A 26,998-nucleotide genomic window follows, 5' to 3' on the forward strand; every position below is an offset into this window, starting at 1 on the left:
ATATTAAAAAGAAAAACTTATATAAATACTAATTGAAGTGGGATTAATTCTGGGTTTATATACAATCTTAACTCAATTGAGTGAAATTATACATATTCAATAAACAAGCTTTAGAACAATTCTTAAAGTCAGCACAAAAAAGTTCTTAAATTCTGTACTCAGCAGAGACAATAACAAATTAAAACACTACAAAACAGAGAAAGAAGAGATTATTGTGACCAACGATGTCGATTTTTGGCAATAAGTCAATCGTTATGAGATGGGTTTTTGCTAAAGATTTGGGCAGTGAACTCTCATTGATTAAGGCTGCAATTTTGAGGTATTCTTTTGTATCTACAGATACTGAATTTACTAGGACGATATTTAAATCCAATAAACAAGTGATCCATGAAGGCAATTCAGTTACCAATTGTCACTATATGAAGGCAAATGTTGACGCGCTTCAAATTATTCAGCTCGGCTTGAGTCTTTCGGATGTTCGAGCTAATTTACTAGACTTTGATTCTCCCTTTTCGAGCCTGCTATGCTAGAGATTCGATTGAGCTGCTCAAACATCAAATGATAGATTTTGAGAAGAATAAAGAGAAGGGGAATGATTCTAAAGATTTTGCAAAGAAGGTTTGAGATTACGGCTTAGTTTTCAATTGCTATAATCTGAAAAGTATTAGTTGGATTACTTTTCACAGTGCTTATGACTTCCGGTTTATGCTAAAGATTCTTACTCAAAGTTGATTGCCTTTGCATCTTCACTCATTCGTGGATCAATTGGCTTATTTCTTCGGCTACAATGTTTCCGACCTCAAGCACACCTTCAGGTTCTTGGGGCTGCTAGGCGGTTTAGAGAAAATAGCTCAAACATTAAACGTGGCTCGTATTACCGGATCAAGTTGTTAAGCCTGATCAAACTGTCTACTCACACTTCAATGTTTTATGAAGCTCAAGAGTGAGAATATTTTTGAATTTAAGTGGAACAAGACGAACTAAAAATGTTGCTGCCAGTTCAAACCATAGGATGAAACATTTTGCTCTCATTAGTCTCTTTTGTTTAGAGACATAAAAGCAATGTCATCGAAAATATTATTTTAATGAATGAATTACATATTAGTAGTTAATAAGAAAATGATATATTACATTTATAATCAAATGCAAATATGGCTACTTCTCGATGAGGGGATTTGCTTAATAATATGTTATATAGAATCGAGACTTATTACTGTTTGAAATTATGAAATAACATAAAATGTGGTTTATACTTTCACCTGTTCCAACTGGAGTTTGTTCATTCAACCATCGTATAGCTGTAGCTTTTTTTTTCTATAATTTAAAGTTCAAATTTTACTATTAATCTTTAATGAGAAATACCCTGATGGGTACTTGGAGACGTAATAGGATTATGAAGAAATTTCATGCAAATCCGAGTGTACAAATTGAGTCGAAAGATCTGCCAGATATTGAAGTTGGCGACTTGGATGCAAGGCAGGAAGTATTGGTTCGTGAATTGTGACTTGACTAGTAATTAGTCTTAACCTCAAAATATTGAGTGCACTATGAAAGAGAATAACTGCACCAATTATATCTGTTGGGGTGGAATTGATATGTGTATTCATCTACGTATGCATGTTATATTCAGTTTTATGTTCCTAAGAGAGCAAGAGGGAATTCTACCTCTAAAAAATGAATTTATATGGCATCTTCTGCTTCGGCCAAATGGTAACGAAAAATCCACAAGCCTTTCCGTTTCTCATCCGACTGTGTTTTCAGCGCAGACTTCACTGATCCCAACATTCAACTGGCAGCAAGGAACTGCTTTATTTTGGAAGATCCACCGGATGACAAGAAGGAACAAACTGGTTCTGAGAGGTATGTAAAGCTTTTTCAAGCTTATATCTCCTTGCCACTTTGTGGCTCTTATATCTGATGTGAGTTAAAGAGTTTGGCAGTGTTGTCAATGATGCCGGTCATCAGGATGCTAGAATGTCAAAAATTCAGAAAACAAAAGCCTCAAGGAGGACAAGTCCACCCCAGTTTTGGATCAGACAACTTCATCCAGCAACCATGCTGACCAAAATGCTGAAACTTCTCTTCCTGAAGAAAAGGTGACATCAGCTTCACCTAATTGCCTATCCACTGATAAACAGTGTACTATAAAAACCGCATTTTGGAAAACGGGTACTTTTTATCTTCTCATTTTTCTTATTATTCTCGGCAGATGTGATTAAAGAAGGTAAAAGTAAGAGCCATACCTCTACGGAAACAGAAGATGATAGTAGACTTCATAGGAGTGAAACATTGATGATATATATTTTTATGCATCGTCCATGAATAAGTTGATGGCACAAATTTTAAAAATAAAATTAGAAAATTTAGTTTTAAAAATTTACGATAATGTATCTCCATTTGATTTATTGGTAGTATACATTGTCCATGCATCAATATTTTTATATTAATATAAAATTAAATTGACTTTATAGACTTTGTTTGCTTTTTGGGTTAATTTCACTATATGTCCTCGAACTATGATCCAAATTTGAATTCAATCCTTAGACTTCAAAAAGTTCTAATCAAATTCCTCAAAGTATCGATATCCTATAATCAAATCCTTATATCAACATCTCCACTAGCTTTATCGTTGAATATCATTTCAAATTTAGTGTGAAATATATTTAAAATATATAGGTCAAATTATAAATACGTGTATGTTTATTGTTTGAATTGCTTAAAATTTGACTTGTTAAATAAATTTTCATAAATTTTAATGACATTGTGCTTCTTTTTTTTTAACATATCAAAGCCAAATTCTTCATATAATAGGTACAAAAGTGTTTACAATTTGATCCTAATTTTTAAAAATACTCCAAATAATTCATATTAACTTTTTTAATCGAGCTATGATTCCATTATTGTGAATGAAGTTATGTCATGCATGAGCCTTATACTCAACATATCAATTTTTGACCCATTACCATGAGAGTAAATGTTTTCAAAATATCATACGAAAGTTACACACATGATTATTTACCTACTCATGATTTAGGTAAGTTACACCATAAACAATACAAGTATTGTCTTATAATAATGTATTACTAGTTTAGACAATCACATCTATATATCTATTTTGGGAGTCAATCCAACTCTAATAGTGAAGACAAGTTATCTCTTTAACCAGACTTACAGATAACATAATAGTCTTAACATGAATCATTTGCTCAATTTGATTCCATAGACTATGAATAGTTTAGATTGCAGGTTAATATAAATTGTCTTATAGCATTATAACTCAACCATATAATGCAACTTATCATTAGTTAAACCTAAATCGCGAAGTTAATATTTGTTTTTACAATTTGCCTTTCATGCAAAAAATCATTGATGACAGTCATAACAGGAATATTAAATAAACATGTAGTAATTTTCTTTATCCAATTACTTATAGACATATTTATGGGTTGAGCTACCTGTCCAAGCCTAAAGGTCGGCTTAAAATTTGGAATGGCTTGAACAAAAATATTAAACTTAAAAAATGAGTTTAAGCTAAAAAAATAAGTTTGTTTAAAATATGGGTTGGGTTTAGGCTTAGCCCAACCTAACCCACTTTCTAAGTTTATATTTTGTATATATTTATATTAAAAATGTTAAATTATATTTATATGAAATTTTAGTAAATGAAAATACATATAAATTTAATAAACATTAAATTAAAAGTAATATAAATATTTTAAAAAATAATATGGAAGGGTTGAAAATGATTTTAAATTAATTATTTACAAAATAAATAAATTTAAAAAATATTTTTAATTTATAATTTGAATTTATCTAAATTTAAATAGATATAAAATATATTAATATTATGTTTAAACACGAATTAAACAGACTTGAGCCGACAATGAAAAGACATTTACTCCTCCATTCCATATTCATATACTCTTTCCCCTATAGAAATTTCGGATCACACAAACATCACCTGCAAACAAGGAAAAAAAAAAAAAACACTGCTCATGAAGTGGCCTTCGTAGCAGTCCTAACCAATTAAATTAGCCTGCAACATACCAACGAAGTAATTAAACAAAATACAAGTACAACAAAACAAAAGGATATTATTATTACAAATGCTTGGGTATGATCTCACGTAATTTCATTCCCCTCTCCAATATTATTCCCTTGCTAAAACAACATCGATTTGATGTATAAAATCCTGAGGCACAACTTAAAAAGATTCCCATGTCGCCTTTTACTTCTTTCTTTGTTAGTACCAAAAACCTGTCTCATCCCTGCACGATCCACCATTTTTACATGTTTTTTTTAATATTTTTATATTATTTTATTGTTTTTTTATCATAGTGTACTATTCCTTATCACTACTCCAACAATAAATTCAATTTAAACGAACTTAATCACAGACTTTCTTCATGTTTGCAGCTAAGAAAGAAAAATCCAAAGGTTTTCATGAAAGAAACTCCATTTTTGTATGAAAAGAAAAAAACTCTATAAAGGGGTAAGGTTATGGCCATGGCTGCCATCTTAAGTTTGAAGAAAAAAGGAATTGTATAAAAAGTAAAGTCAAGCAGAAAAACAACGATATCTGGTTAGCTTTAGCTTTAGCATCGATTTAATCACAATTTATAAGTTTTTGTAGCCATTACCAAAGCAAAAGCAAAGCATTGTCTGTTGCGAAATCAACGAACATGCCACCAACTATGTTTCGGCCGTTGTCCTTTTTTTTTCCACACGTTGCCCATCTTCCATTATTTCTCTGTGTTTTCTTTTCCTTCATTTCTCTCCACGTGTCCCCCCTTCCCCCCATTTTCTCATTTATCTTTCTCTCCCTTTCTATAAACTTTTTTCTATTGGGTTCTTTTCTCTCTTTTTGATCCATTTTTTTTCTTTTTGCTGTTTTTTGTGTCCATTGATCTCTCGCTGTTTTGTAGAGTTCAAATGGTGAGAGTAAAGGGTTTTGTTTTAACTGAAAAACTCTTGTTTAAAGATGGAAGAATAATGTTTGATTGGTGGGATGAGATTGATGAATCTAAGGAATGGCAGAGATTCATTTTCCATTTATTATCTGCCTCCTATGCTGTGGTTTCCATTGTTGCCCTCGTAATATTCTGTTTTTACTTAGCTTCATTTTCATGTCTATTTTGCAGATAAAGAACTGGAATTGGAAGGAAAAATAATGTCATTTAGAATGGAACTTTAAAAAGCCATTATTGTGGGTGTATTTCTTTTATCATGCATGCATGCATGTAATATTTTTTGTAATCTTGAATCTTCAATCAAATCAAATCAAATATATAATTGTTGAAATTATAATTATATTGATTGGTGATTCTGGGATCACATTAAGGTACCTATTTGTATGTTCGCTCATTGCATTACCCTGAAAATTTAACTTTTTTTTGCCATCGTTTCCTATAGGCAACAAGTGCTTAGGTGCTCTTCTTTAGCCTTGTAGGGGGAAGTTATGTTACATGGATTTGAGGTGAATGCTTGGTATGGATATGTGTTTGATTCGTCTTACTCGCAATTTTATTAAGGTTTTTTCATATATTTGGAGTGTCGTAAAGTGCCCGATACTTTAGTGAAAATGAAGAATTTGAGTAACATCGGAGAATTAATTCAAAAAATGAAGAGGGATTCAGTAACTCCTAGGGACTGTAGTGTTAGTCTTTATGTTGTTTGCAATTATAATCTTATGGATTGTTGTCGTGTTCGGATCTGTAATATGCTAGTGTGATTCATGTGAATCCCGACACTGCTATTTTCGCTCGACTTTCATGTTTCTTGCCCTATGTAATGAGTGCGGGATACGGATTAATGCTTAATGCTTCAATTTATAGGTACAACTATGTCGCATTCAGTTGAGTGTGTCAGAGTATGGGTGGACAACACAAAAGGTTTTCCACTTGATGAACTTTATTGTGAACGGATGTAAGGGTTGTGTTTTTTTTCTGCCATAGTTGTGCCAGCAGCTGTTTTATCGCTTTGCTAATAACTTTCTGCTGCATTTTAACAGTGAGGGCTGTTCTATTCGGTTTCTACAAGAGCGTGTTTCTCGTTAAATCTAAGGTATGCATCATTGTTTACAGTCAATGTACCTGTGCTCCGGTTTTTATATATTCCGGGACTCATTTCTGATTTCTGGTACATTGATATAAGAAAACACGCGAATAGCCTGTCATATTATACGTAAATAAAAAAATGCATATATCCATACATACATACATACACAGATACATGCATGCACGCATACGTACATATATGATGTCTAAGAGTTCATATTGTTTAAGTCCACTATCAATAATAGGAAACTAGACTAGTTGATCATTGAAGTATATTAGAGACAATAGATAACTCCGTACCTATTAGTTTGCGGTACGTTGGAACCGTATTATGATCTGCTCCATCTTTTAAGCATGTGTTATCTCTTCGGAATTAGACCCCTGCTTATAATTTGCTCCATTGTACAGGCACTTGAAATGGTGCTTCTGGATCTTCCCGGTCTTTTATTTTTCTCAACATATACATTACTTGTCCTTTTCTGGGCCGAGATATATCACCAGGTAGACAACCATATCCCTTTCTACAAAGTAATTCGACATAAGTGATCACTATCACTTTACGGATAGATGCTCAGGGATTCTTCTTTTCTTTCTATTGTTTAGGCAAGAAGTCTTCCCATTAATAAACTTCGGCCTGCATACTATAGCATCAACGGATTTATATACTTTGCTCAGGTAAAAGTAAAAATGTAATCACTTATCAGAGCTATTAACTAGAAAATCCATCTTAGGTTACCTATTTTGTTTCCTATGCTACCAGGCATGCCTATGGATATCAGTAAGATTAAGTCAAAGCAATCTTGCAGTGGAACTTAGTAGACTCTTCATTTCAGGTAAGTTCTTTATATTTTATCAGCTATTGGACTCAATAACCCTATTAATTTGCATTAAACTGACAAGAACCGAACCGAAGTAATGGACATGTCTGGTCATTTCATTTTTGTTTTTGCAGTAATATCATTCTGTGCTGCATTGGGGTTCATGATATATGGTGGGAGGTAAGAATCGATATCAACCCTCTGACGGGTTTTAGTTTCTGTTCCTTACCTATTCACTTTTCATTCGTCGGTAGGTTGTTCTTCATGTTGAGGCGGTTCCCTATCGAATCAAGAGGTCGTCAAAGAAAGCTGTTCGAGGTATGTTAATTTGTATCATTTAAGAATTTATCATTTGTTTAAAGATGACTTGTGCATTGAAAGTTAGCAATAACAGTGCCTTATTTCTATGACAGGTCGGCTTTGTAACAGGAATCTGCTGTACTTGTTTCTTGATAAGATGCATTGTGGTGAGCCATATTCGATTTAGAAGTAAATACTACATTCAACTTACATATATGTAACAAAAATGGCTTCTCTTGGTTTTATTTTGCAGTCCACACTCTCGGCCAACATGAATGCTGGTCTTGATGTTCTAGATCATCCAATCCTAAATCTTATCTATTACATGGTACATTTTATTTCTATAGTGTGCTACTCATTTATTCATGCAACAATTAGAAGGATTTCTAATCATCTTAGACCAGTTTATTTGCTTAAAGACTCATTTATTCATTAACATCATCTTAAACAACCAAGAAGAAGAAATATAACATCTAACCTTTATTTTGGAGCTGAGATTTCGGTGTCTTTTCTCTTCTGTAACAAGCATGTTAGGTCCATAGAAGGACAGGTTAGGATCATAGTAAATCTAGATATGAACAAACTAGAAAGCTTATAGCATATTGTGAAGTTTTTATGAATATTTTCCAGTTTATTCAAGGAATACTTGCCCTATTTTCCCATTCTTTTTCTTTTTCTAATTTTCCTTCTTGTGGGTGTGACAGTTCGTAGAAATCCTTCCATCAGCTTTGGTACTGTTCATTCTTCGAAAATTGCCTCCGAAGCGGGTCTCTGAACAGTACCACCCAATAAGATGAAGAGCTGAAAGCATTTGTATTATACCTGCAACTCCAAAGATTATATTCTCCGGGAAAATATTAGCATCCGGCTCGAATCTTTATTCATCTTATTCATGATCATTTATTTAGCTCGATGAATGAACAAAAAACAAACAAAAAAATCATCTATTTCTTCCGATGAATGAACAAAAACAAAAGTCAAACCATTCATTAGCACTCTGTATGCTTAATCCATAGTCTAAAATTTCCTGTCACAGGGACTTGATTCATATGTATATTCATTCACTAATTTGTTTTTACTTCCTTTTCTCAAGATAAATCCATTTCATGAACTTCTTTGCTACTAAAATTTCGGTAGTGGTAAAGAGAATTTAGCAATGCAGGGGAACTTTGTTTCTTTCTACAGTAAATGGGGCAAAAAGCGTTATTTTTCTCTTCCAAATTTATTCAAGTAAGGCTTATGTTCAAAATTAGATCTATGAACCGATTAAATAATCATCTGATCAATTCAATTAATTTGTATAATTTAATTGAATAAATTATTTAAAAAATTATAAAAATAAAGAATATATATTAAAAATAGAGAATTGATTCAATTGACTTTTTAATCTGATTCAATTAATTTGTACATGTCCATGAATCAATCGGTCTAATTTCTTATTTCGAACCAATAAAGTTCCCAACACAGTTTTGAAAATGGTGAAAAAACTTGAAATTTTTTTTTAACAGGTAAAATTCGGTAGATTTAACAATGCAGATATGGTAACAGTAAAATTCAGAATGGTAAAATTTAAAAACCGATGAACAAATCCAAACCGGTAAAAATCAATTTAGTTAGATAACTTATGATATTTGGTTTGGCTTTTTTAAAAAATCAAAATACTAATATTTTTCCAAAATTTATTAAAATTGAACCGTTACGAAATCTCTGACCGGAATTTTCTAAGCCTCCTCTTTATATAGGTTGAGTGTATGAAGTCACATCTGGACGAAGTAAAACACACAAGGAATCAGTATATGTTCGTATTACATGAAATATCAGAACTCCACAATAATTAGCCAGCCCCATTAACAAAGCAAAGTCCATCATTCCTCTCAACAGATTTTACAAAATACTCGCAACCAATAAATACTACTCTACCCCTTGAACTGAGAATTTATGAGATAAAACTATATATTAACCTGAATAATAGAAATGGGCTGCTCTTTTACGTTACCTAGAAACAAGGAGATAGTGCTGAGTACATTAGAACCTAAAAGTGTTAGATATATTGTATTTACAGACAGAATGAAGTTAAACACCTGTCTATGTACAACGTTCGACATCCAGCCAGGTTATTCAAATGCAATAGACATGAAAGTGTCGTCATCCAAAAGAGAGTCGACGTCGAGAAAGTCTTCATCAGCAACAGCCACTTCTTCTGTACTGTTTAAAACCATGTTGCAAGCCTGTAGAAGGATTATCTCAAAACAATTCAGTTCTTTATACATGTTTTCACAATCAAAACAAAGTATCCTCGATTGTTTGAATGATCATGGATATCTAAACATCATTGAAGCCTTCTGAATTGGAACTTTACTAAAAGAGAAATTTATATCAAAACAACACATACCTTATTTTCTTGAATCCCTTGAACCAATGTCAGCAATCTACGATATTGACCTCGTCCTTCAGAATTCTGAGCCATGGACTTTACCCTAGTAAGTGCCTTCTGAAACCTTTCTTCAGTTTGTTTTCTTCCCTCCTTGAGAAAATCATATTCGTCCTCTTCTGGGGGTGTGCACTGTGGGTCAGGTTTGATAATTGCATCCCGACGAAATCCTCGCAAGCCACTCCCTTTACGTCTCCACCGTAAAATAACTTTCTCCAGAATTCCCACTGACCAGACAAAAGTTTTATACTGTTTCCGCACCTGGTGTCCTCTGACATGGGCCTTCACACCACAAAATTAGAAATCAATAAATTTGAAAATTTTTCTTGAGGTAAATAATAGATCAACAGATCCTGAAACTAAAGTGTTAAATTTTACATTTAAGATAAAAACAATCAATGAGAAAAACTGCCCTATGAAAACATCACTATATCAAAAAGCCACCAAGTTTTTCATGACAGGATGAAGTATTCTTCGCCGTAAGGCAGGCACATAGAGACAACCGGATTATGACATAACCCCTTGCCAAGGAAAAGATGGAAAAGAAAGAAAAAGAAAAGAGCAGCAATGAACCTGAATTTTGACAATTCTTTGCCGGATCAATAAGAATTCTTTTCTTTTCTTCCAACCACGAAATTTTTTCTGGATTTGTGTTGCAGCAGCATGAGCTACCCCATCACTTTGAAATGGCCTGCGTGTCTTAGTAGTTAGAAGTGAAATAACATGTTCATCAGACACAGCATCACTGGACTCTCTCAACTGTTTCCACTGGAAGGATTGCATCCTGAACATTTGATGTATTCGATCAGCAGCTTGTGTAGCATTACATACAGCAGTAATTGAGTCCTTCAGTGACAGTATGTCTTGCGCATCATTATAATTGACAGAAGTTGCTATTCGATCAGAAACTGTTTGTACAGCTTCCTTCTGATCATCCATCGTGAGTGAAGAAAGGTAACTGGTCAAGGAAGATTCTGCAAGGAAACCAGAGATTCCTTTGTGTCCATTAGCAGAAGCCAAGTCAGCTGGAGTTCTGGCCAAAGGAAATTCTGGAGATGGGTCTGTAAGAGCTCCAGGAGCTGCTCCCACAGAGACTAGAATTGCAACGGTTCGCTCTCTGAATTTCAAGGAAAAAAACAGAACACAAATCTGAAATGTCATCAATGATTCATAACCAAAGAGTACATAATGAGATTACTGCAAAAACAGTGTAATATCAGTCAGAATATAAATTGAAGGCCCAAGGTGCAAAGTGTGCACACAACACAAACAAGAGTAAGTTTGGAGGTCCTTGCCTGCCACAAAAAGCAGCCCAGTGAAGTGCAGTCCATCCATTCACATCACGAAAATTTATGCTCACTCCAGCAGAAACAGTAGGATTTATTGCCCAATCATAACCAAGTGCAGCTGCTAAGTGTAGCACACCTTGCCCCTTCTCATCTAATATATTCGGCCCTTTACCATCTTCCATTATTTTGTGAAGAAGCCATGAGTATAGCTTCTCTTTCATCAATCTCTGAAGTAGGCGCTCCTTTTCTTCATATTCAGACAAATCCTGGTCAGATGAGGGGTCTACAAACTGGTGACGTTCCTCTTCCTCTTTCATTGATATAATTTTAGCAATTAATTCTCGTTTCTCCACAACACCTTGACAATGATGATTACAAGGACTGAAAGATTTCAGAGAAAGTAGTGTTTTAAGTCGCAGCAGCATTTCTCTTGAAGTAAGACCATATATATCAAAAACATTTATGTCTTTAGTGACCCCAGCTCGATAGTCAAATTCTCGGACTTCACTACAAGCTACCCTGTTGGTACATGTGACATAAAATGGGACTTGCCCAATATTGTGAGGTGGAGCATAACAGGAAAGAATGCCATCAGCAATAACCTCAGCCGGAACCTCCACTTCACCAAACATGCATGACCAGTTATATTTTGCTACTTCCTCTTGACTCTTCAAAAATGTTCCAATAATCAACACCTGTTTCTGATACAGAAAATGAGAAGGGGGAACCCACTTTTACTAACTTGGCATCTATCAAATAAGAAGACATCACAAGAAAGTGAAAACCAGATAGACATCTAAAGTGGGGAGGAGTGGTTACATGAACTTGAGCAACACATACAGCAGGAGGGGAGAGGAAAATGTGCAGTGACATATATAACATCAATAAGATAAAAGCAAAAAAGGAACAATAAAGCATGACAGTCATCTCTTTTCCAACAAGAAAGCTGGAGATAGAAAAGGCTATGGCTTTGCTTGGCAAGGAGGATGGAAATGAGCAAAGATGAAGGATTGGTTAATCTAATGGTTAACATTCATATCCACGTTCCTACTTTCTAGCTTAACCATTGGATTAACAAATATTCCATCCTTCATACCAAGCAGAGTTGAGTGAATAAGCAAGTATACAATTAAATCTTCATCCTTCTAGTTCCTGCAGAAACTTAACTTCAGAAGCATAAAAACTTTAATACCTCAGTTTCTAGGTCTATATAAGCCCACTTTGGCGAAAAATCAACTATGCTGAAAAGTTGGTCTTGGGAGAGAGAGGGGCTCAAAGAGGCATCATCCGATACATTTCCACACTCAACAGTGCTCCAGGCAAGACCAGATGAGGACTGCATCTGCAGATCATCTACTTCTCCAAGTTCTTTAGTAATCCATCGTGAAAAACTGTCAACTTTCTTCAAGTTTTCTTCTCCATTAAGTAATGATTTTTTCAGAGAGAAAGCATAGTTGACGTTTCCATCCAAATATATATCATTCTCAGGATATGTTTTCATGACAGAATCAGAATCATCATCTTTTAGAACATCATGACTGGTAATTTCCTCAAGAGCATTCGGTAACTGAAAATCATGAGTCTTTTGCTCAAAAAACCTAGTATCATATGGCAATTCGAAATTTGATGATGAATCCATCAACCATTTGGGCAACTCCAATGCATTGTCAGCTGAAGGAATCTGAAATGAGTACTGGAGTTAGACGATCTATATATGAGAATGGATTTGAGAAAAGATTCAGATAGATTTGAAGATAAAAAGTACAAATCCTTTGGGCATTACATAAGCCACTGAAAAAAAACTGAAACCTGACAGTTCACCTTAACCGTCTTTTGATCAACTTATGACACCATTCCATACTGTATGCAAGGATGGACACTATGGAAAGCAAAAATAATACTACCTTCTAGCATTAAAGCACTATATAAAATATTTTGCATTACTAATGAGGTCAAGAAACCACACTAAAACATTCAAAGATTCACAAAATTCTACATTATATGATACATCATAAAAATTTAAATAAAAAAACTCAATTACAGACAATTGTATAAGTGTAAATATCAGTTTTCATGTCTCAATCTCAGAAGCTTGACCATGAGATGCAAACTAAATGATTTATAACTAAGCCACAAAATGCAGTCACCACGAATACCTGCCAATTTGATTCTGTTGACAGAGGATTCCCAAACTCTGGGCTAGCACTCTCGACAGTTAATAACTTTCCTTTCATCTTGTTTTGTTGTTGCAGGCTGATACTCATAGTATCAGGTTGAATGGAAGTCGCTGAAGTATGAGAAGATGCAGCAGCACATACAGGCAAATATTGCCCCAAGTCTTGTTCCCAAGATGGCAAATCAGGTGTTCTTCGAGCTTCAGTCGTGCAAGTTCCATAATCAATATCCCTAGGTCTATCTCCATGAAGATGTGAAACTTCATTTACTCCAGGAATTGACGACCAACCTTCATGATCATATTGTAACAGTTTCAGGTTTCCATATGGTTCAAATGCAAAATCATGCAAAGCATAAAGCAAAAAGATATTAACCGAATCTGTTGATGAAAACAAAATCGTAAGATAATTCTTACCTGGATACTGATGCGGAGAACAATGGTTCGAGAAAACAGAATCTATCTTGTCCATCACAGAAGCATTTCCTTGTTGGGGCAATGTACAGAATCTAGAACTTGCTTGGTGACCATCTTCTGTATTGAATCTCATATAAGTTACATTCAAAAGTTGTATGCACAATGAGGGAGAAGAAAAAAGTAACTTGACCACAATTACACTATAATGGCATTTGTATATGAATTTGAACAAAAAACAAAGGGAAAAAAAATACCAGAATCAGCATCTTCACATAAGGATGTTAAAGTGCTGGTAGGGCTTGTCGAATCCGCATTTCCAGAAGGTGCTTTTGTATGACTATCAGGGTAGCTAGAAGTTGAAGGACTGCTTGTTTGTGAATTTGATACATGACTTATGCCTCCAATTGTCCTACCCTGAAGGAAAAGAAAACAACATGGTCTGAAATAAGAAAAAATTTAACATGTGGAGTAATTAACAATTCAAAAAACCTAAATGGTGGCTTAGTCAAAGTCGAACTGTCAAATAATCAATAACCTAGGCAGGAAATAGAATAGTTTAAAAATTAAATTTAAATTTAAAATCATTAATTTCTGAATATTCAATCGATTAACATTGATACTTATGACAGCAATAGTAAATTGAAAATTTTAGTCTTGAGCACAATACAACAAGGAACAATGCAATATCTATCAAGTTCAACCTTAACTGCCCTCCCCTCACAAATATCCCCCACAATCCCTGCCCTCCCCTTAAACCAGTCAAGCAATAGTTCTTAATTTATTAATGAACTGCCAGACATGGATTTAGGATGCCAAAGAAACTAGTCCACCCGAGTCCTAATCCATGCTGATTACATCTCTTAAATTTCTTAAAGTTCCAATAAAAAAACAAAGGATGTACCAACCAATGTTCTTTGTTCATTTCTTATATGAAGTTGTTGGGTAAGAATACGGCATATTAGAGACCGTATGTTACAGTACAATAATTCTTCCAAACAATCAATCATCAAGCCTTCCTAAAAATAAAATAAAAATTAGGGATTTAAAGAAGTGAGCAGTACCTTGACTTCCAAATAGTGCACAAAAACTATATGCGTCAAATCCCTACGATATTAACAAAATCATTCAAACCAAAATTAACAAAGCTTATAAACAAGAAATTAAGTATATAATTACAAAATACTTCACAAAACCAGAAACATGAAATTTTCAACAAAGCAGATCCCAAATGATGTCATAGACCCATGACGCTTACAGAACACATAGTATTGTTACATTATTTGCAAATTACTGGATATAAACTTTTCAGCCCTAAAAATGCTCAACGTGCAACCCTAAAGGTTCTCAACTTGCTTTACAAGTCTATGTAAGAGAAGATGATGTACTCTCGTAACTGAAACTCTAAAGAAAATGGATCATGCCATAACTATACTTCACAAGCTCCTACTGTTACGAACCAGTAGAGGCCTCTTAAGAAGCACACATGTATTATATGGTCCATGAGGCAAAACCATAAACAAATATTTGAACACTGTTATCTGAAACACTACTTTATACCCTCATTGCTGGAATGCATAAAGGTACCTTACTAAGCATTCCGGCATTAGCAAACAGTTTTAGAGTAAAATATAAAAGTAACTAATTTTAGGTAAGCATGACGTCCTGGAATGCCTATAAGTGATTGCAAAAGCAAAAAAGATACGTATACATATCAATCCATACTGTTCAAGCATCCAATAGCTGCGCCTTTGAAAGTTTTCATTCTCTTCTCCATGGGCGTAGTAGCAATGCAACACATCAATGCTTCCAACCTAAAAATTGCTTAAAGGAAGTTACTCTTAGGCAAATTTTCCAATCCAGGAGTATAAGTCACTAAATAAAGACTTCTGAATTGGTAAAATTATATTACAAGAAGATAAAAACTTCATCTTCTATAGATGCATTGCTTACCTTCAGCTTCTCATGAGCTTCCTTCACAGTCTTTCCATCCTTCTTCTTCCTCCAATTATGCCCATCCTTCCTGAAGTATCTTAAAACCTTCCGATCAAAAAGAAAAAGTGAACCACCTGGCAGGTTTAAAGTTCACATCAATCCACTTGGTTTTCTAACCATAAAATCAACAATAAATTAATAAAATAATCTTTCACAATCATAAGACCAATTTGCATGTTTTACTTAAAGCACTAGTTCAACTTAATGATTAAATTAAGCAATTTTTTAGGAATGTAATATATAACAACAGAACGAGATTAATCTACTTCCAAAAGAATTATATCTACATGCTTTTTATCAAGTGCTTGGTGATCATGATAACTATGTCTATCCACATTAAAGAAAACAATGTCATAAATTTTATCCAACTCTGAAATGTTTTTCAACAATCATACTCGGAGGTCCAGTAGGAGGCTCTGATGAAATATGAAACTTTTGATAATTACGAAGAATTTCACAGATCTCAGCAGGTCGCAACCATCTATGCTGGGCTTCCAGTAATATCTGGTCAATATCTGCAATCAGGAAAAAGATATAATTAATAGAATACATATTGCCACAAGCAAACATGTGAAAATGGAGTAATAAAACCCTGAATCTAGAAAACATAAAAAGCGAAATCAATTCATTAGTCCAGAGTTCACATGTGTCTGGAAGAGGGGGGGCTATTTTAGCAAAAAGCTTCATTGATGCCATCATTCATTTTGTGACCCATATTTCGCTTAAAAAACTTGAGGTCTGCTAATGAATGAAAAGAATTATCCAACTCAAATCATGCACCAATTCCATTTTCTGCTTTGCATAACCTAGGACGCAAACTTAATTTTCTGCTTTTATAGCAGATTATCAAGCATCAAATTGCACTTCCAATTGATATATATATATCAGAAATGATTACCGCTGCCACATTCTCGTATTCATTATGCCTATTTGAAAGAACTGTTTAGTATTATTTATCTCTTCAATGTCTTTAAAGCTTATACAAAGTGATCTTACTTCAAAACAACTTTATAGCTACTTTCCAGTCCACTGAGCAAGCAGAAGAAAGCTAAAATCACTGTTCATTCAATCATTGGACAATCAAACCCTAATTAATGGAATTTTAGCAAACAATTTGAATTCTTAAATTCTATCAATTAATCAATTCCTCCCACAGAGTCTCACTTATAGAATCAATCCATATACCTTGGACCTAACTCTATTTTCTCAAGAAAAAGCCCCGTAAATTCCCACTAAAACAAACACAATTATCCCAGGTATCAATATAAAAATAATAATCAATAGTAGACACGCAAGTTCAGATTAAAAACGCGTTAAAAGTGTAAGCAAATCTAAACAACAATATATCAAATTAAAAAAAATTTGATGAAAAAGACCGACAGAAAGCTGACCTAATCGGGGAGCCAAACTATACGAGGCTCGATCCGCCATGAGAAGACGAAAAGATTGATGGATTTGAATTATTTGAATTTATTGTTTGATTTTGGAGATAAGCAAAGGATACACGAAAGCTGAGATGAGATAATTTCTTCTATTTTGACTGTTAATATTTTTCTTTTCCCTTTTTATTCCTGGGAGCTGAGAAGACTTTTCTGAATAAGGAAAATGTGAAAAGGATTTTCCTGTGTGAAAGTCGAAAGACCAAGGAAGGTTCAGGTTGTTGAATAGTAGGAAGTTAATGTTCACCAATTAATGGGCGACATGTGGCGGCGTTCAAATTCTTAGCGGCGGATCTGAAACTACTCTTTTTAGTACCGCTTTTACTTCACTTCTTTTTCGGTTTTACTCTTTTTTTTTTCTAAAAGCATGTTATGATTGGTTCAAAAGGAAGGAAAGTTAGGCGAAATAAAACAAATGGGTTAGTCCTTGAAACTTTTTTTTTCCCAATTATTCCTTATTTTTTTGACAAAAAAAAATTTGGACAAAAATATTAAGTCTCGATATGGGATTAATTGTTAAGTTCAAGAATTAACATGAATAGACCAAGGACAAAGCTACAAACTTTTATTAGTGGAGGTCAAAATTAAATTATATATGTTTACGATAGTAAAATATAATTTTACTATTTTAATATTTATATATTTATAATTTTAAAAGACTAAATTAATTTTTTTCATTTTTAATGGGTCAAAGTATAATTTTATTTTTACTAATTTAAATTTTTATAAATTTTAAAATGACCTAAATGGAAATTTTTTCATTTTAATTGTCAAGTTCAATGATTAACTTGATCTATAAAAAGAGTTCAAACTTTATCGTGAGAACACTTGTCAAATTCAATGCCCAAATAGTGCAATAATCCAAAGGGAATAATTTTTCTTTGATAATGTATTTTTGTTAGAGAAAGGTTAATATATATGAAGGTACCTAAACTTGACAACTTATACCTACTTAGCACCTAAGCTTCTTTTTTTTTTTTACCTAATTGGTACTTAAACTTAAAAACCGTAAGCTAACTTGATACTTTTTGTAGGTTCCTAAATAACACTATTAAAATATGCTGACATGGTGCTAACGACTAATAACATGGTTTCATGTGACAGCCTCATATTTTGACATATGTCAAATAAATAATAAATTATTATTTTTTATTTTTTGTCACATGTCAAAATGCGAAGCCACCACATATCCCCATGCTATTGATCATTAGTGTCATGTTAGCGTATTTTAACGGTGTTAGTCAACTCTTGAAAAAAAAGTACCAATTTGGCTTAAAAATCCCTCTCTTAAATGTTTTTAAATATAGGAAAGCCATAAATAATGTGATTTTTAAAATAAAAAGACTTTTTTTTGTTACTCTTAATTTTGATGTTGAGTAAATTAGTCACTCTCAAATAAAATTAGAGCAACTTAATCATTCTCAATTTCAAAGGTGAGCAACTATGACAATCAATCATAACATTAATGTTTTTCGACAATTTATACATTTTTTGTATTGATACAATAACAAATTTAGTCTTCAAAGTTTACTCATTTTGTCAAATTAGTCTTAATTCAACAAATTTAGCTCGTAAAATTTACAAATTCTATCAATTTAATATTGATTTAACAAAATTAACTCAAATATCTACCCATCCTATCAACATTTACACAAAATATATAAACATCAATGGTTAAATTTATTATTATACCAAAAAATATGTACAATTGATGAAATACATTAACATATTGATTAATTGTTCTTAGTTCCTAACTTTCAAATTTTATAGAGATTAAAAATATTTTTTAAAATTAATAAAAATTTGTTATTTCACAAAATTATTCACGAGCTTGATGATTTGGAAAAGAAAATTCACAAACGATATAACACCGGTAGCATAATAAAATACATATTGATAATTCAGTATCACATTGGACAATTTATGAAAATAGAAACACCATAATAAAACTCACATTAACAATTCAATTATCATATTAGACATTTTCAAAATATAAATATCACATTAAACATTTTAAAAGTACAGTCCCAAATATGATATTATATTTTTAAAATATTATTCAAATTTTGAAAAATTAATAACTATTTTCACTCTCCTATCTTTTATTAAGTGTAAATAAAAGACAGTGATTTTATTGTCATTCAACCACCGATTTTAATTTTAATCACTTAAATATTAAAAAAATGATAAAATGATGACTCTGCATTTTCAAGTTTGTCACTTTATCCATTTTGTTAAGTTGGTAAGGAAAAAATGTTTGGTAACCTTTTATTTGGTAAAATAATATATTATGCTAATTTAGTCTTTAATTAATTTGTATTCTCATATGATAAGTGTATATTAAATTTATATTATTTTTATAGTTTTTGTTTAAAAATTTCAATGAATTTCTTAAAAAATCATCAATAAATTACAAAATTAATATAATTAAAAATATTTTTGAAATATTTGGCTAAAAATAGGTTATATTAATGTTATTTCATTTTAAAATTGTTACTATTTGATTTTTTGTAATTTTTTATCTTTACTCTACTTTGATTAATAAATGTAATTAACTCTTATTATATTTAAAATATAAATTTAATTTAACAAATGTTATTAATATGAGTCTTTTTAAAAAATTATATTTTAAATTTAATAATTTAATATTTATTAATTTTAATATCATAAAGTTAATTCAATTACATAAAATCTTAAAACAAAGAGATAATTTATTTAAAATCGACTTTATATTTAACATATAAAAATTATAAAAAAATTTAAACAAAATAACTTTAAAAATTTAAAAGATAAAGGGTAAGTGAGTAATTTACCTATATTGTAAATAAGTTACTCAAATTAAGAGTGTCAAGTGTCAAAACTGGAATCTGAACATGACTACTTTTTTTTTTTTTAATCTCATATTACTATAGTATGTATACTAGTTATTTTACTCTCACACGAACTGATAATGTGTATTAATTAAAATATTTTTATTAAATTGAAGCTTTTTGCTTAAAATTTATAAAATGTATTTAATAATATAAATGTTTCATTCATTAGTTCATATATATGATATTCAAAATGATTTAAATAATTAAATATAAATTTCTATGTTCATAAAAAATTCAAAAGTAATATTGTAATATTAAATAGATAAAGTGTTTATAATTTGATTGATTTAATTTAATTAAAGTAAATATGAAACTGAATTAAAAGTGAATATATATATCAAATAATTAAAATTGAAAATTTAATTGATTTAACTAAAGCAAATATAAAATTTGAAACTATTACCTACATTTGTATAAAATGAATGCAATTTTGCCAAATTAACATAAAGCTTAAACAACTATACCAAGATGATTGTTTTAGGCTAATTTTATGTTACTCGAAATTAAGTGATTTATTTATTATATGTTTTGATTGTATATGTTCTTCTTTAGACGATGCTTAGGACTATTCATAATCCCTTCACAGCCTATAAATAGAAAGATAATATATTTCAATACACTTAAAACGACGTCATCTTGCATTGACAATAATACTCATACAAATAGAACTAAGATTCAACCGACTGCTTTATTTTAATTCATTCACTTGTAAATATGGATGTTTGACTGGTTCAAAAAACTTAAACATACGTAATTTACCCTAAATACAATTGTGTTGAATTTTAATTTTATTTAGTTGGTGGATTGATAATAAATTTTAATAAAGTTTTAATTTTGACTAATGACATACACTTGTGTTGAATTTTAATTTTTATTTAGTTGGTCGGTTAATAATAAATTTTAATAAAGTTTTATTTTTGACTAATGACACCAGATGGTCCAAAATGAAAAATGCACTAAAAATTTTCAAATTAGAAAAAAAAAAATGTGTAATTTGAAACTGTCATTAGTCAATCATCGCAAAAGTTCTTTTCTCTAAAAAATTCATTAATAAAGTTAATTTATAGAATACGCTAATGAGTCATTTATGAAAAATTTTCATGATTTTAGTTTTAAATATTTATATTTTTCACCAAGTTGGTCATTAATTCGGGTTAAATTTAATTATTAACCTTTTAAAAGAGTTAAATTATTTTTAACGGGACTAAATTACTAATTTTTTAATGATATTAGATTGACAACCTGTATGATAATCCGTACGTAATTCATGCCGACATGATACTATTTATCTTATATGTCAACAAATAATTTAAAAATGTAAAAATATAAAAAAAAGTTCATAAAAACTAAAAAGATAGTATGAAATACTCATAGATTGCATTATAAGTTGCCATATTTGAAAATTTAGTATTTTAATCAATATTTCTATTAAAAAACTAATAATTTAACTGTAACGCCCCAATTTTCGGGAATCCTGTGAATGTTGGCATAGGTTTAATTATGTTAGTGGGCCTCTAGAAAGCCCAAACTTAAGATAGAATCCGACAATTTTAGTTAATTTTTGTTCCATAACAAAAAGGGGATGAAATTATGAAATAGGACCTATGTGAAAATGTTTGAAAATGCTATAGGCTAAATTGAAGTGACCAAATAAATAGGAGTGCAAAATAGGAGGCTTTGCATGACAAACCTCCCATTTTACATGAAGTGGCCAGCCATCATGTTGTTGTAGACAAAATGTACACTTGATATCCATAATTTATGGTACAAATTGATACAAATTGATAATAGGTTAGGTAAATGTTTCATGATAATAGGTTAGGTAAATGTTCCATGACAATGGGTTAGGTAAATGTTTCATGATAATGGGTTAGGTAAATGTTTCATGATAAGAATTTCATGTCTTTTGTATTAAAGAATTAAATGGATGAAATATGAAGTTTTATTAAAAGAAAAAGGGGTGAAAAGAACAAAGTTTTGTCCATCTTTGTTCATCATAGCTGAAAGTTAGAGAAGAGAAAGGAGAGGAGAAAGCTCTTGAGTATTTGGTCATTAGGAGGAGGAAAATTGAAGGTAAGTTCTTGGTACCTTGCTTCTATTTTGAGGTTCATGAGTTCTTCTTGATTCTACCTTAACTCTTGAAGTATATTTTGATTTTTAGTTGTATTGTGAGCATTTGGTCATGAATTAAAATGAAGGAAATGGTTGTTGTTTCATGTTTTTTTGATGAAAAATGGAAGATATGTGAAGTTGAGCCAAACAAATGAGCATGCATGTGCCTTAGATGCTAAAGGGAAAAATCGGCTAACATGTTGTGCTTTGAAATGATGAAATGGAGATTTTGCTTAAGTAAAAATCATAGATATGTGATGATTGATTGGTGATATACATGTTTAAATAACATGCATGCAAGATAGGTGTATGAAAGAGTGATTTGGTAATAAATCTGCTTGGGACAGCAGCAGTAACGTGACTTTGGAAAATCACCATAAATTGTGGGAGATGAGTTAGAAGCTGCATAAATTATGTAATTAAAGCTTAATGAGTCTAGTTTCAAATGGAATAAACTAGAACATATTTTGAATTCTGTACAATGAGAAATTTTATTCGTAATGAAGTGTGGTCAGATTAGTCAAACAGTGAAACATGGGAAACTTTAAGAAAAATCTGGTATTGATTGGCCATACCAAAAATTCTGAAAATTTTATGGATAGAAGATATATGAGTCTATTTTCAGGGAAAATTAACGGCACTTGATTTGGAGTTTCGTAGCTCTAGTTATAAATGATTTAGTGACTGTTGTTCAGAAAGACAGCTTGCAGTGAAATTATGATTATGTGGTAAACATTGACAAAAATTTGTTAATGAGTTGCTTATTGATTTCTTATAAGCTTACTATGATCTGTAGGTGTGGTTGGCCGAATATTGTAAGGGATTAATACGTAGTTCGTATTTGAATAGTTAGATTAACGTGTTAGTAATCCAATTGTAGGCGGTTCGTGTGTGGATCTCGTCAGCATATCGTCGCAAACAGGTGTGTAACTAACACCCTCTTTCTTAGTTTGGATCGGCAAAAGTCGAAAAGTCGAAAAGTCGAAATGCCGAAAACCGGTATTTTGTAGATTTGCGAGTGTGCGAATGCTCGTGAGGTAAATCGATTAATGTTTTTGGTAAGCTGCAAAATGTGGACTGCAAAGTGCATGATTTCTGTGCCCTCGATATTTTTGGGCTTAATGGGCCAAAATTGGAATGATGGGCCAACGGGCCCAATTCGGTAAGAACCCTCGGTACGTGAAAAGTAGGAATATGCATGAAAAACCCTAAAATAGATAAATTACTGAAATACCTTTAAAAGTGGAAAATTTACGCTTTACCCTAGTAGATGAATTACCAAATACCCTAGGGTTAAATTGACCTAAATGCATGTTTGACTATTGTTATTTATTGCATGCCATGTTATTATCTCGATGCATGTGAGGGATATTGACGGAGGAAGTCTGAAAGTGGCTTGTCCACGATTGGAGGCTTTGCCTCAATTTATTGTTAACTGAGCAGCAAGGTCAAGAATGTGGAGTGTTGGGTGGGTGGGTTGAGCTATTCCCCACATGGAGTGTATGGTTGGTACGGTGGAGTGTAGTGGTTGGTGGGTTGAGTAGTCTCCCAAATGGGCTTGCATATGTTTCTTGATGTTGCATGTATTTTGAAATGGGCCTATGGGCCATACTGTTATCTGAATAAGGACTAAGGCCCGCTTTATTGTAATGTGAAAAGGGCTCGCCTAGTACCACTATTACCCAAATGGGCTTGCATATGTTTCTTCGATGTTGCATGTATTTTGAAATGGGCCTATGGGCCATACCATTATCTGAATAAGGGCTAAGACCCGCTTTATTGTAATCTGAAAAGGGCTCGCCCAAGACCATGTTACTTGAATGGGCTTAGGCCCAATAGGCTTGAGTGACTTGGACTTTGAATGGGTTTTCCTTACACACCGAGTTTCCCCAAACTCACCCCTTTTATTTTCATCCACGCAGAAATCCCCAACCATAGTGGGCTTGGAGTTGTGAGGAATTCGGAGTGACCACCCGCTCGAAAGTTTGATTTTCTTCCGTGAACTGGACATCCTTTTAATTACGTTTGAGGTTTTGGGCTTTTAAATGTAATAAGGCCGCTTATTTATTTTTGATGGTTTTTAATATGTATTACTAAGATAGGTAATACTTATTTTAACTGTTGAAATTGGATAGCTTTAGTAGCGTTTTCAAAAACAACAGTTGATTTCAAAATAACACGACAACAAGCAAAGCTTCCGAATGAAAGTATTTTCCAAAATTAATCACTTTTCCTAAAAATCGGTTTCCTAGAAATATCCATGACGTTAAGGTGTGGCAATGGCGGTATGCATGTCAGGATTGGATCCGAAGGAGCTTGGTACTTAGCAATCGATGGACTCACCACCTCTTTTCCGGTTTCCTACCGGTGCATGACTTCCATTCACTTTAACCTTTAATGAATTAATCTTTTGAACATCAAGTACGATTTTCGGACTTAGAATGGAATTTTTTTACGTTTTGATGTGGCATGCGGATCCAACCATAACTTCTAGTCGGGTTTGGGGTGCTACATTAACTTTTATGAAAAATTAATGGTTAAATTCGACTCTTTTAATATAATTTAGCTTAAAAAAATAATATCAAATTAATAAAAATATAAATATTAAAGGTTATTATGCCAATAATTAAGGCTAAATTAGGCCAAAAAATAGTTTTTTAAATTAATTAAGCTTTTAGGTCAATTTTAAAAAAGAGAAATGAAAAGCATATTTAGCTGAACGAATTTTCTAGATAGGTGTCAGGTCTGAAAAACTCGTCCAATTAGAAACGCTTTTACCTTTTATCTTTCTAACAACGACCTATTTTTTAAATTAAATTTAAAATCAACTTAAAAGTCTAATTTAAAAAAAAAAAATATCGCATATTCGCCTTTTTTAACCTATAGTTGTTAATAATGAAAATGACACTTTTTTTTTTTAATATTTGCACGCGCTATCAACCAATTGAGTTCAATGCTTTTTATCTTGTTTGAATTAAATGGATTTGGATTTGGAAAAGCTGAAAGCTTAGATTTTGGAAAAACTGTCAAAAAACCCATTTCTAGAAGACCTTTTCATATTTTCTTCACAATAGATTAATAATATTTTATTTTTAAATTCCAACAATATTTCAAACAAATTATTAACAAATTAAAATTTTGAAAAAGAATTTCCAATTTTGGAAATAGTATGATTCCCATGTTTCGTGATGGGTTATATAGATTTTTTCTTAAAAAGATTCATTCAATTTGTCTTAATAAAATATATTTTTAATTAGAATAATATTTCTAAGAAAAATTTATGTGAACATTTTAATTGAAATAGTTAATAATATTAAATAGTTAAACTAACTAATGACATTATAAAAATAAAAGGATCAATTTTATGTCAAAAATAAGGTATATAGAATAAACACCAAGTTTCAACATGATATAAGGGCTAAAACTGAAATTTGATCATTGTTTTATACTATAAAAAAGAAGCAAAGAAAATCTAAAAGAAATAAAAGCCATGTATCCGTCTCTAAAACCCTTGTAGTATTCAAATTATTAAAATCACTTTATTTTTAATTAAAATTTAATGATATTAATTATTTAGACTACTTAATAATAATAATATAAAATTACAAAGATCAAATTACATTAGAAATTAAAGTTAGTTAAATACCAAATTTAAGCATAATAAAAAGATGAAACACAATCTATTTTCAATCATCTGAAGCCCCGGTAATCGGAAATCAGCAGCAGTAAACGCAAAGTTCCAAATATAATCTGAATCCCTTGAACCTCTAGTAATTGAAAAAAAGAAAAAATAGTAATAAATCCCTAAAACAATTTCATATATGAATGACCCAAATCGAAATCCAATAGTAAGGTTGGACCCAAAACAATTTTTTCTTTTTTGGCAAAGGCCCAAAGGCCTAAATCGATCCAAATATACTTATTTGCAATTTCAAGCGCTCAATTTGGATAATAATTGAACTAAAAGGCTAGGGATTATAAACCCTAATTTAGGTTTTGGAACTCTAATTAGCATATTTTTTTCCCAAATCAAATTATGTTTCTGGAACCTGAATTCCTAAATCACAATAGATTTTTTATGTTCAAATCCCAAATCAAATTTGTTTTTTCTAGCAATATGCCAAAACTTTAAAAAGCCATGTTTTCAATATGGAAAAATATGCTCTAGATCCCTTTATGTTTTTTTGTAAATTTAAAATTTAATCCCTTTCATCACTAATATTCTTTTGTTAAATTTAGGTTCATTACATTACTATTTTTGTTATATGAATACTTAATGAGTGCTTTTATTTAATTTCAAAATATCACATCAATAAATTTAATGAAGAAATTAGTTAGATTTAACAATTGAACTTGAGATTTGAAATCTGAAAATCAATGACTAAATTCCTTTTAATAAAAGTAGAAAAATCTAATTTTTAAATGTACGAAGTGTATAAAGATTTAAAGCATATTTTAAAATTTCAAAATTGAGATAGTGAATGGAATATTTATATTTGAATGTACTACTAAAGAGAAGTGAGAATAAAGATTCGTATGCGAGGGAATAGCAACGAGATTAACCAAGGTTGTACCCTATAAGTACTTTGATGTTATATTGGGGTGGTATGATATTTAGATTGATAAGTAAAATCCAACACTAACAACAAACAATTATAAGTAATGGGGTGGTTGCTCTAATTTATTATTTTGGAGTTCAATTCTTACTCATAGAAATGAAACATATTTTATAATTAATTGTTTATCTATTCGAAAAGCAGCTGTGATGAAAGAATTGTATTTTGCTTAGTGATAATTAGTGGCGGAATTAAATTGTATATTTTTACGACAATAAAAATATAATTTTATTATTTTAATAGCCTATATCTTAATAATTTTGAAGGATTATATCAAATTTTATCATTTTTGAGAGGATAAAGTGTAATTTTACTATTATCAATTTAAAATTTTATAAATTATAAAAAAATTTAAATGAGAAAATTTTCATTTGAAGGACATGACACCCTCGCTCCGCCGCTGGTGATAATGACTGCATGTGGTTTAGTGACTTGAATATTCTTTCTTGTGTTTTACTTGGTTGGGGTGGAATAGGAATAAA

At 31.5% G+C, this 26,998-nt stretch overlaps 2 protein-coding genes across 7 annotated transcripts; one reads left to right on the plus strand and one right to left on the minus strand.

The window, feature by feature from the left end:
• Positions 1–1,366: 1,366 nt before the first annotated feature.
• Positions 1,367–8,359, plus strand: LOC108475248 (tobamovirus multiplication protein 1-like). Its single transcript, XM_017777224.2, has 14 exons — positions 1,367–1,500; positions 1,762–1,860; positions 1,941–2,096; positions 4,926–5,094; positions 5,835–5,925; positions 6,011–6,063; positions 6,465–6,557; positions 6,660–6,731; positions 6,817–6,889; positions 7,009–7,054; positions 7,129–7,192; positions 7,288–7,341; positions 7,428–7,502; positions 7,879–8,359. The coding sequence occupies exons 1-14, from the start codon at positions 1,367–1,369 to the stop codon at positions 7,969–7,971; spliced, it is 1,272 nt and encodes a 423-aa protein (XP_017632713.1). The 3' UTR covers positions 7,972–8,359.
• A 532-nt stretch (positions 8,360–8,891) lies between these two features.
• LOC108476088 (calmodulin-binding transcription activator 2-like) lies at positions 8,892–17,288 on the minus strand. Of its 6 annotated transcripts, none has more exons than XM_053025427.1 (14): positions 16,868–17,269; positions 15,872–15,991; positions 15,435–15,550; positions 15,207–15,295; positions 14,546–14,588; positions 13,739–13,898; positions 13,485–13,598; positions 13,051–13,358; positions 12,087–12,575; positions 10,901–11,595; positions 10,179–10,722; positions 9,567–9,887; positions 9,256–9,402; positions 8,892–8,937 (listed from the first exon to the last, which is right to left on the minus strand). In XM_053025427.1, exons 1-13 carry the CDS (start codon positions 16,905–16,907, stop codon positions 9,289–9,291), a joined length of 3,153 nt encoding a protein of 1,050 aa, XP_052881387.1. In that variant the 5' UTR covers positions 16,908–17,269; the 3' UTR covers positions 8,892–8,937; positions 9,256–9,288. The 6 variants fall into 6 exon arrangements, with proteins under 6 accessions (XP_052881387.1, XP_052881386.1, XP_017633654.1 ...); XM_053025426.1 differs by having other exon boundaries at positions 13,485–13,601; positions 16,868–17,268; XM_017778165.2 differs by lacking the exon at positions 8,892–8,937 and having other exon boundaries at positions 8,948–9,402; positions 13,485–13,601; positions 16,868–17,288.
• Positions 17,289–26,998: the final 9,710 nt, after the last annotated feature.

Source organism: Gossypium arboreum, chromosome 3 (genome assembly GCF_025698485.1).
Source record: "Gossypium arboreum isolate Shixiya-1 chromosome 3, ASM2569848v2, whole genome shotgun sequence".
Lineage (NCBI taxonomy): Eukaryota > Viridiplantae > Streptophyta > Magnoliopsida > Malvales > Malvaceae > Gossypium > Gossypium arboreum.